Consider the following 11,580-nt stretch of genomic DNA (forward strand, 5'->3'; position numbering starts at 1 on the left):
TTTACTTAGTTGTTTAATATATTGTATTTTTTGGACTACCAGTCTAGGCAGCCAAAGAATACACAATGAAAAAAAAGAAAAAAAAACAGTCGTCCTGGGGTATAAGTCCAATTTTGGGCATTTTTATTTGCTCAGAAACCAAGAGCAAACATCAATTGTACACTGGAGAACAACATGGTCAGTAGTTATCAGTTAACATTAGTTTTTCAGCCAACTAAAACCAAACATATATACTAAATAGGTCGCACTTGAGTATTAGTGGCAGGCCGAGCCAAAATATGATAAAAAGTGTCATTTATAGTCCGAAAAATATGGTGCTGTAATATCTTTTTTCTCCAGAACATTTTTAGTGCCTCTACAAAGGCACAGAAGGTCCATAGGGTTCCCCACTGCTTTTGACTAAGGACTAATTTTGACAACACAAGTTGGTGATATTCCTGTCGGTATGTATTGTTGTCAATCAGTGGTTTCACCTAGACTCATTAGCGTTCCACTTCCTCTCCTGTGTCACAGCATTTAGTTTCTGCTCTTGTCTTCTGTCTTCCCCTGCTGTGGCTTTTTCTGTTAATTAGTCAGAGCGTATTTAGCTCCCTTCTGTCTGCTCAGTGCTTATTAGTTCATTGTTTATTTGGGATCTGCCTTGTCATGTCATGTAACCTCAACTTGGTGATATATGATACAACTGTCTTAGTTGTCTAGTTTGTTCCCACTTCATGAGTAATTTCTAAGTATTTTGGGAGAATAAAGCCCTCTAGCAAAAGATCACCAACCCTTGCCATCACTATAGCTTTAAACTGTACAGTGCTCCTTCATCATCTCTTCATCTTTAAGTGCAAGTGTCACTTGACTGGTTTTCTTTCTTATGAATTCCAAACTATTCTATATCTTTGTATTGGATGCATTTAAGCAAATCTTTTGTCCTATCTTGAGAAATGTTGCATTAAAGTATTCAGTGTGTACTTGATAAATCAAATACACTTCATAGTATGCTTTTTTGAAGTGTTTTGCATGTGCTCTGAAAAAGGAATATGCAGTACATAAAATGGTTGTGTTAGATCTTAGAGAGGCAAAAAGAGTGTTTACTGCACTGCTTTTCTTAAGTGGGTGGCAATGTTTGCATGCACTTAAAAAGCTATTATTGTGTTATAGTGTCATATTTTGTGGTACTTTTATGGCTTACACTGTTAATACTGGTATCGTTTTTTAGGGGAGCGTTAATTACCCTTATTCGAAAATTCACTTTTCCCAGTCAGGCTCGGTCCCTGGAGAGATTATTTAAAATGCAAGTTTTGTAGTACAAGCATTAGTTAAATCAAGGCTGTAAGAATGAAGGGTCACATTTTATTTTGAATGCTTATTAAGGCAACATTATAAGACCGTCATATTTATGGCATAACACCTGTTATGAACATGAACAAATGCTTATTGCAAGTGCATTAACAATGTCATTTTTTGCATTAAAAGTGACACATTATTGACTGACATCTGTGATAAGCACACATTCATGCTCTCAATGTGTCATGCCATGATTATGACAGACTTATGTCACTTTCATTCAAAAAAAACATTCAGAATAAAGTGTCACTGAATGAATGGATTTCTGTAAATACCAGCTGGTGTCTTGTATGCAGACAACCGTGTATATTAAAAGCTTTTTCATCAGTGATAAAATATGTTCACGGTGACTCAGAAGCTTAGGTATTCGTGAAATGCATTCTCCATCCTATTCTGACCACATTGTTTGTTTGCATATCACAATTGACAGGCTTGTTTTGCCCCCTTTTACCTGTTATTAATGCCATCATACCATACAGGGTTTCAGTCCAACGTTATTTCCTGAACACCGAGCAGAACTGATAAACGGCAGCGATTTGTCGTTTATCAGAGTGTTTGACAGTTTTCTTATTTCCCTTGCTCTGAGGGGCCCTCATCAGCTAATTTCAACATGGCAGCCTCAGAAGCTGAAGTCTTCAGGGAAATGTCATTTTTAATTAAATCCCAGGTCCTTTAAGATAAGCAGTTGGGCGTTAATTTCACCCAGGGCGTGACGTTGTCAGAAGCCCAGGAGCATGACGTCTGTCTGTCAAGATTAATCGTCATGCGTAAACTGTCCGCTTTTTTCCCCAGCTTGCTCCCAGTAAACAGGAATTCCCTGATAACACATGCAGGCCATTCCTATGACCTAATGTGAATGACATGAGAAATAATTATGATTGCAATACAGTATTTAGAGTTACACTTTTTTTAGACTACCCAGTCTAAAACTGTTATGTGAACAGATCAGATTCATATTTCAAGATATAATAATGACGCTTGATCTGGTGTCATCAAGTAAATCTTTATTGACTGATAAAGAAGGTGCATGATACCCATCTTTTAACCACACACAGACACAATAATGTTTTCTTTCTTTGCAACTCTATTATTACATGACTTTATTACATTCAAATGTATGGCTGTGTACTATTTACGATCATATATGTATGCATGGCTGAACATAAAAGATTCGCTGGCCTCCAGTTTAAATAGAATAGTTATCTTTAATTGCATGCTATATTGTGCAGAATACATGTTCTGCTTTTATTTTATTTTAAATAGACTAAATATTACAGTAAAGAAAAGTAAATCTGAAGAAAGTCACTGCAGAAATTAGAGATGCATGTTTTAATTTCAATGCCCATGCATTGTCTGTGATGCACTTCAGCTATATTTTCATATTATTTATTGATTTAAACATTTCAGTTTGAGGTCTGGCTGCAAACATCAATCCAAATCTTCGTAAATTTCCGTACATATCCGGAGAACTTCGTCACAGGGTTGACAAACGCCTCCTCCATTTTGGTCTCGTGTGTATGTTTGTGCTGGGTTGGTGTAAACTGGAGGCAACAACAGAACCGATCGCCGAGGCAATATAAACTCAGAAATGGACGGGTAATATTTTGTCATATATGTTTTGAATTCCATTCATAGGCGATCGCGTATTTGATTTGGTTTACTTGTTCATCGCGGCGTTAACGAGTTTCCATAGCCACGCGCTGCTATACTGTGGACGTGCCTCCCTTTTCTAACCAAAAGCATCAGATCAAGTCTGATCGTTATCCTTTTACATTAAAATTATGATTATACGATAGGTGTGTGTAATGATGATGGATAACATAGATGCTATACGGCATCTTGTGTGTAAAATAAATGGATTGTTGCTCAAGTCATCCTTTGTGTTTAGCCTCTAACGTTAGCTCATAGTGATGCCTTGAGTTCCAGATTTCTGACTTTCTTCACAGTTTCTTCTCCGAAATCTTTTAATAATCAATGCATGTCACTTTGAGAGAAACATTGCCAAGTGGAACGTATCGTTTTAAATTGGCGATCTGCGTTATTTGACTTACAAAGCTTCATTGCAATGAAACGCATGGGCTGGATTTCAAAACCATTTAACTGATAGGATATTTGAATTGGATTCAATTAATGCATGTTGGTATTACAATTTGCACATTACATAACTATTCCTTTCATCACAAGCCGATTTCTCAAAGTTTAGTTGTTGATGTTGCATGGGATGTAATCAATTACCACTTCAGTGTCACAAACCATGAACATTCTCAAACAATGCAAGAATTCTTCCCCTTCATGCTTTCCATTTGCAAACTAAATGAAACTATGCATAAGATGCAATATCTCTTGAAAACACTAGTAAACTTGATTTTATTTGCAGAAAATGGCTGTTTGCATACAATATTAGTTCAATAGCAATAATATAATAGGAACAATGCGACTAATGAACCGAAGATCCACTGTATTTTAGTTATTTGTTTCACAAATTTAATCTGTAGTCTTGACCCAATATGTTTGTTTTACAGCATCAGCGATGTTGCAGTTGGTGTGAAGGTGAATATTGCCGTCTGTAGTATTGTTTTGTCACTTATTGTTTTCATTATTAATGCATTTATTATTCTTATTCCTCTCTATTCTAAAACGGTGTTTGAAACTACTTGATGCATTTGCTGTTTTCAGAGAGGATCCGATGAGCTGAGTATGTACACCAGTCCCAGCTTTGGAATGACAGGTGAGTTTATGTCAACTCCTACATGTTGTATAGGATTAGTCCTGTATTTTTTCAATTCCTTGCATACCAAGTTGAGCTGTCCAGTTCTTGCTGTCCTATCTTGTTTGTGACGTCTAAGATGAGATATGTGAAGAATGATCTCATCTAGATGTGACAAGACCTACTAAAACCCTTTCTTGAAAGACAGACCACAATTGCTTCTATCCCATGGGCCAAAAATCCAGAAACTATTAAGTTTAATTAACTTTTTGATACATCAATTAGCATTTTGAGACCCATAATTCCTCCTCAAAACTGTCAAAGTATCTATCAATGAGAAATTGCTTCTGAAAGCCAAGTTAAAACTTGATTCTTGCGTCCATGTTGGATTGTTTGTAATGCTGATCAAACACTGATTTGAAGTACAGATTCTATTCTGCCAACAGAAGGTGAGTATGCTTGCTGCGGTTTGGACTGAAAATGCAGTTTGCAGCACTTTTCAAACATGAATATTATTTGGCTTTCATCAGAACTTTGACACGGCAGATAATATGGTCTGTAAAATATTATACATGGCATGGGAAGATTGATTTTCCTCCCCACAATTGGCATTCATCACATTTACAAAACCTCTTAAATTTCAGTATTATAGTGGAAGCTGTTTAGTCTCAAAAGAAGTGCTCGGCACAAGGTTGGCACTCACATATCACAGTTTTAGAATATAACAAAAAAAAAAACTAAACAAAAACTACTGTCCCTGCTTTCTGCACAATGTTTCAAAGGCAATTGAAAGAAGTTTAGTTAAAAGAAAGGGATAAAAATGTCCTTCATTGGTATGTAGATTCATCAAACTGCTACAATGATAGGACCAAGTTATATTATTTACTGTGTTGAAAAAGCAAATCACTATTGGAGCCCTTTTGTTAGCAGCTTTTAAAAGGTGTCTCTAAATGTAGTTGACTGCTGCATATAATATGATACAATACTGTAAGAAAAGTGTTGAAAAAGTGCCTCATTTGTCAATGAACCCCTAAAGTAACATGTTAATTCAATATGCACATTTTTGCAATCACTCATCATACATGGACTTAACCATTATAAATCAACCCGGTTATTGTGTCATATTTTAAAAATGGTGTATTTGATACATGTATTTTTCCTTTATTAGATGGGAGTTCCAGTTGCAGTGAAAGTAAAAAGCTGAAGGTTGGGGAAGCGCTACCATCTCGTGTTCTCCACATCAGAAAGTTGCCTAACGAAGCATCGGAGACAGAAATCATTGCTCTTGGTTTGCCATTTGGAAAAGTCACCAATATCCTTACACTCAAGGGAAAGAACCAAGTGAGTGGAAGAGATGGTACTGTTTTGCGGAAGAATGCCTGTTTTTTAGACAGTTTTTTTTTGTGAAATTTAGTCTTAGATATTCCCTAGCTAAAGTAGAATTGTTTTTGTTAGAAAAGATAGGATAGTATGCTCATTTTTCCCCTTTCTTCTCTTGTCCACAGGCATTTTTGGAGATGGGTACAGAGGATGCTGCCATTACAATGGTTAATTATTATACCACTGTAAATCCTCATATTCGCAATGTCCCCGTCTTTATTCAATATTCAAATCACAAGGAGCTGAAAACTGATGCTGGAAATCAGGTGAATAAAAGTTGTTTTCCTTCAAGTGTACAGTCAGTTGTCACTAAACAATGTCTTTATAATAACCTGAAATTTTCTGTCTGACTGCAGCGTACACAAGCCATGCTACAGGCGGTTTCAGCAGTTCAGTCTGGTGGGTCACCTGCTTCAGATGTACAAGAAATACTTGCTACTGCTTCTAGTCCAGTCTTGCGGATCATCATCGACAATATGTACTACCCAGTAACATTGGATGTACTACAACAGGTATAAATACTTTATTTTGCTTTAGAAATACAGGTTTTGTTGTACCAGCATAAAAAAGGCATTTCTCTTCTGTTCCTCTTTAATTGTCCCCCATCAGCTTCAATCATTTTTTTTGTAATAGATTAAATTGTCCTGTTTCTAATGCTCTCCGCCCCAAAGCCCACCTCACCTCCAACCATCAAGCGGTTTATTGTCTGTACTGATTAGTCTGTTTAGAATCCCGACAGGGGGTGGAGCTTTTATAAGTTCTCTCCAGCTCCTCAAGTTTTCATTCCAAGAGAGTGAAGGATTTTCGTTACTGTTTGGCTTCTCTTTTGAATTGCAACCATTCCAGTTTTATAACGGATAACCTTTATTGTGCAGAAAATACGGTCCTCCTATTTCAACTTGTTTTTTGTTGTTGTGTGTTTCCAGATTTTTTCCAAGTTTGGTACTGTTATGAAAATAATAACATTTACAAAAAACAACCAGTTCCAGGCTCTTTTGCAGTTCAGTGAGCCTGTCAATGCACAGCAAGCTAAACTGGTAAAATATCCCTTTATGAACATTTTGTATTGATCAAATATTGATAAAAACTTCAGTAATGTCCTCACAAACCTTTGTCCTGTTAGGCACTGGATGGTCAAAATATCTACAACGCGTGTTGCACACTGCGGATTGACTTCTCCAAGCTTGTGAACTTAAATGTCAAGTACAACAATGATAAGAGTCGTGATTACACACGGCCAGAACTGCCAGCTGGTGATGGACAACCAACAATGGATGCCGCTGTAGCAGTAGCTCTTAGCAAAGACAACTCCCTCCTTGGTAAGATTCCAGGTAGATACAACCTTTTTTTTAATGTTCTGCTTTCTGTCTTCATAGCTGAGAGATCTTCTCTAAATAGTCTCTGATCTAGTTATGTCTATTGTTTATTTAATTGTCTTTAATTTCCCGGAAGCAGCCTTAAACCCACTCAGCGCTGCAGCAGTAGCTGCTGCTGCTGCAGGAAGGGTGGCGCTGGCTGGACAAACAGCGTCCAGCGGGGTGCTGTTGGTCAGCAATCTGAATGAAGAGGTCAGTTAACACACAACACTGACACCACAATATCAAGCTATTAACTCTGCCATCTTTTAACCATCATCCAACCATGTAGTTTGTTGCTTAATCCTAACTAATTCTCCTATGAGTGTTGCCATCTTCAGTCGTATTTCTTTCAACTAATCTCCTAATTGTCTCGGACTGCTACTGAAGGAAGGATTTTGTGTAGGTGGCATAAAGATGCACTGGATTTTTAGAAAAACAAAGACTAGCTCTTGCAATTCTTTCATAAGCCTGACGGGAAGAGGAGAAGATGAAACTAGTAGAAAGCCAGAGAGAATAAGAATTTTAGATGTATTTTTTTGCAGGCAGAAAGTTTTCTATGTAGCGGATAAGATCCAAATGTCAAGGTTTTGGAGTAATATTGAGAATAGAGTAAACTCAAGGCTGTTTCTTGGAGAAATAACCTGACTCCCTCGAAAGCGTCCTCTCCTTTATGTTCCGTTGAATTAATTTTAAGACTGGTCAATCACTTAACATCAAATATGGATCCTTGTCTTGACCATTAGCTTGTCATTTCAGCATATAAGTGGTTGTGTAATTTTACTTCAAAATGGTATCATACTGAACTTGAGCGTGAGGTTATGATACTGTTCTTGACAATCATCTTAGCTTCATAGACTTACGTGAATGCCACTGTTTGGCTCCAATGGCCTTCACATTAACTCTTGCATGTGACAAGGAATTTTAATTGCATGCTCAAAAAAGCAAATGTTGCCACCTCTAATGTTCTCCCTCAATGTTTTACTGTATCCTTTCAGATTGCTGCATGTTGTTTTTAAATCATTGTCACTCTTTTATATATAGGTTTGATTATTTTTCATATGAATGTATTTTTTACCCTTTCCTTTTCTAGGGTAAAATACATATTTTGTTGCAATTATTGCTGTAAACATTGATCCAAGCCATGATCGCTGACCAAACTACCTGCATTTCAGTGAACTGACCTCTATTTTTTTCCCCTCCTTCACTTTAAAAAAAACAAAAATTCCGCCCAATTCATATTGACCTCTCTTCATTTCCCATGTCTTTCCAATCCTCCTTTCCCCTCCTCCATTCAACCCCTCTTCCTCACAACACGTGTTGCCGGGGGATGTTTAACCCTTCAATTCAACACTTCTCCTTCCACCACCACCTCCCCAACCTCTTCATAACTTTTCTCTCCTTCTCCATGATCACCATGTCCATCACTCTCCGGGGGGAGAACAAAAAACACCATTTCTTCTACCTACCTCCGTTCTGGATCGATCTGTCCATCTCTACCTCCGCTCCGCTCCGACTCTTCTACCTCTCTACCTGTCTCACGCTGCTTGTTGCTCTTCTCTCCCTCTAAAGATGGTTACGCCCCAAAGTCTGTTTACCCTCTTCGGTATGTTATCGTTGGCTCTTGCTCTCCTCTCTTTTCTCCTATCGACTCTTTTTATTTTTCAAATTTCATCCTATCTATATATTTCTCATTACAATTGTTAGTCATTTGAAATATCACACGTTTATTTCTTGGCGCAGAAGCTTGTAATTTGCAAACAACATGGGTTTCTATTTAAAATCTGTCACAATTTCACCATAGCAAACAGTTAATGCATGGTTAAGCAGTATTTATTTGCATGCTTTGTTTTCTTGCCATATGACCAACAGTAACCTGATAACCTCTGTTTTAAAAGGCAGTTGTTTCTCTTTTTAATTATCTTTACCACACAACTCTCTCTAAGATCTTCAATAAATTCCATCTGTGTGCTCCTCTATTCTCTCTTCTTTGATTCTCTTCTGAGATATCCTTGTGTCCACTGCTATCTTATTATGATTTTCTAACTTCTTGCTTTGTTTGTCACTTTTGCTGGTTCTCGTATAGGAGTCTACGGTGATGTCCAGAGGGTGAAAATACTATACAATAAGAAAGATAGTGCTCTTATTCAGATGTCAGACGCCAACCAAGCTCAGTTAGGTAAGTCTGTAAATAGGTTTTTGTTCAAAATCTAGTGTTTGGAGTATCTAGTTTTTCTCTTTAAACTGGGAAGCAAATAGTTTTGTAGTAGCACAATAAGAAGTTTCTTCTTCTTTGTAGCGTATGCATCTGACTGTGTTACATTACTAACTGCTGGCCAATCAATTTGGTTGCACTGTTAAATCATCAGCAAAAATATTTCACTTTGCTGAATTCTGTTTAATGATGCATATTTCTTTTAAAAATTGCTTAGACTTGATTCATTTTTCTTTACCTTTCTAAAGCTATGAGCCACCTGAATGGTCAAAAGATGTATGGGAAAATAATCAGGGCCACGCTCTCCAAACACCAGACAGTAGCACTCCCACGGGATGGCCTGGACGACCAGGGTCTGACAAAAGACTATGCCAACTCTCCACTTCACCGCTTCAAGAAACCCGGGTCCAAGAATTTCCAAAACATTTTCCCACCATCTGCCACCCTTCATCTCTCCAACATCCCGTAAGCGTCATTGATCAGTTTTTTGATGAGTTGTGTTGGTTTTGTTCCTAGAAAACACCTGGAAGCTTTTCAGATGACCAAGAAGCCAAACAACAAAGCTGTCAGCGTGTAGTCTGTTCAAAGATAGGTTGAAAAGTGGAACTGCTGTCATTTTCTTGCATTCTTTTTCAGTCAAGATGTGACAGAAGATGACCTGCGGCTGCTCTTTTCAAATGGTGGAGGCACTGTGAAGGCGTTTAAGTTTTTCCAGTATGTATTTATTTCTGACAGCTCCAATCTGTCAGAAAATGCACCCGTTTACAGTATTTTCCTCTATTTCAGGGATCGGAAAATGGCCTTGATCCAGATGTCAACGGTAGAAGAGTCTGTCCAAGGTTTAATTGACCTCCACAATTATAACATGGGTTGCAACCAGCATCTGAGAGTTTCTTTCTCAAAATCCACCATTTAAGAGTAACCCAAAAATCTTTGATTCACTTGGTTTTCAGAACTTGCTGTTTGAAAGAAATGTGACTTTTCAAAATATTGGGGTTATTTGCAGTTGATCGTCCTTGGCAAGATGTTTTCAACACCCCCCTTGATAATTTTGACATTGATTGTCATCCCATATGGTAGTTTGATGTAGAATCACATTTATTTCTGATTGTAGACAAAAATATATACGTGTGCCTTATTTGATATCAGCAGACACAGTTATTAAGATCACCCATGTGCTTTTTAATCTCATGGATGTAAACTAAATTGGGTTTGTCAGGCATTTTTCAAGCAGTATCACCAGCCATCTTTGTATATTTCAGGAGTTGTGGATTTACCTTTTGAAATTGACTTTTATGGCAGTCCACAGTCAACGGTGGGATTTTATCATCCCACTCCATATCCTAGAAAACAAAACAAAAATCCATACTGTTTTCTGGGACCCCTGTCAGTCATGACTTGTTTGAATTGTGCCCAACTTCAGTCTTCTTATTTCTTGGTGGCTTGCAGTTTCCCCTTTTTATTTTAGGACACCTGCTTTTTTAGCATTTGGTATCTTTTTCATAACTTTTCCATTCAATTGCCCGTAGTATTTGGTTTGAAACAATGACTGGTTAAAAAAAAAAAAACAGGTTACTTGAGACTTCTACTCAGTCGGACCAAAGTTTCTGTGCCTTAAGTATTCCTGTATTTAAGAAAAAAAATCTCAAAAAATGTCCTTTGTTTTTCCTGTTCCTAGATTTTTTCCTGATTATTTGTCAGATGACAATAACTATTGTCTTGAAATGCAAATTTTAAAAGAAAACAATTGTCTGTCTTGATCAAGATATATTGTTTTCCAATTTAAAAGTTGCTTTATAATATGTTGACCAGTGATTTGAGTCTAGTTTACTCTGCATTTCTTCTGTAGCATGCTAATTAAAAGTTTTCTTTCTATTAATTCTGTCTGTGTCTCTCTCTTCTGCTCTCAGGTGACATGGAAATACCAAATAGTTCCAGAGTTAAAGTTAAGACAACGTTCCATTTTGGAGGAAATTGTACACTAATGAGCTGCAACGTTTTAATGTCACCAATTGGCGGAAATTTGAGATGAGTCACGTGTGCAGGTACATTGACATTTTGAAAAATAAGTATCAATCGTTAAATCTAATGAATGTTTTTAATACAATGTTCCACAATCAGACACAATGATGTTCCTGATATTTAGACCTGGTAATCTAAAATCCTGAACAAAATTATCTAGTCTATTGTAATTTACCAAAGGTGGTTTCCACCCTCGTGTTCGGTCGTGCCCTGTGATTGACATGTATTATTACATTTTTTAAATTCCTTTTCCCAAATGAGGTCGGCTTAGTTTAGGCTTCCCAGTGACCCTCAACATAATACATAGTAAAGAAAATGAATTCATGAATAATTGAAAATATAATGACAATGTCATGGTTCATTTTTCCATTAATGAACCTAGTGTTTAAAAACTATCACTGTAGAAATCAATTTAGCCATGTCATTATTATTTCTTGTCATCACGTTGGGGAGTGGTTTGCACCTCTGCCTCATAGTTCTGAAATCTTAGGTTCAACCCTAGGTTTCCAAAGACGTACGGCCCTTGTGGGAGTAAGTGGCTCGGAAGATGAGTGAATTATATCGAA

General features: G+C 37.1%; 1 protein-coding gene across 3 annotated transcripts; it reads left to right on the plus strand.

Annotated features, from left to right (window-relative positions):
- The first annotated feature begins 3,974 nt into the window (after positions 1-3,974).
- LOC144209985 (polypyrimidine tract-binding protein 2-like) lies at positions 3,975-11,019 on the plus strand. 3 transcript variants are annotated; one of them, XM_077736571.1, is made up of 13 exons: positions 3,975-4,063; positions 5,211-5,383; positions 5,548-5,688; positions 5,779-5,934; positions 6,349-6,459; positions 6,546-6,753; positions 6,875-6,990; positions 8,350-8,383; positions 8,864-8,956; positions 9,241-9,457; positions 9,629-9,706; positions 9,779-9,910; positions 10,903-11,019. In XM_077736571.1, the coding sequence occupies exons 1-12, from the start codon at positions 4,033-4,035 to the stop codon at positions 9,906-9,908; spliced, it is 1,488 nt and encodes a 495-aa protein (XP_077592697.1). In that variant the 5' UTR covers positions 3,975-4,032; the 3' UTR covers positions 9,909-9,910; positions 10,903-11,019. The 3 variants fall into 3 exon arrangements, with proteins under 3 accessions (XP_077592697.1, XP_077592696.1, XP_077592698.1); XM_077736570.1 differs by lacking the exon at positions 10,903-11,019 and having other exon boundaries at positions 9,779-10,856; XM_077736572.1 differs by lacking the exon at positions 10,903-11,019 and having other exon boundaries at positions 6,546-6,741; positions 6,878-6,990; positions 9,779-10,856.
- Positions 11,020-11,580: the final 561 nt, after the last annotated feature.

This window comes from Stigmatopora nigra, chromosome 16 (genome assembly GCF_051989575.1).
Source record: "Stigmatopora nigra isolate UIUO_SnigA chromosome 16, RoL_Snig_1.1, whole genome shotgun sequence".
Lineage (NCBI taxonomy): Eukaryota > Metazoa > Chordata > Actinopteri > Syngnathiformes > Syngnathidae > Stigmatopora > Stigmatopora nigra.

Coding starts and splice junctions, on each gene's coding strand:
- LOC144209985 (XM_077736571.1), top strand. CDS start 4,033: ATGTACACCAGTCCCAGCTTTGGAATGACAG. Junction 6,991..8,349: donor TCAGCAATCTGAATGAAGAG/GTCAGTTAACAC, acceptor CTCCCTCTAAAG/ATGGTTACGCCCCAAAGTCT. Junction 9,707..9,778: donor AAGGCGTTTAAGTTTTTCCA/GTATGTATTTAT, acceptor CCTCTATTTCAG/GGATCGGAAAATGGCCTTGA.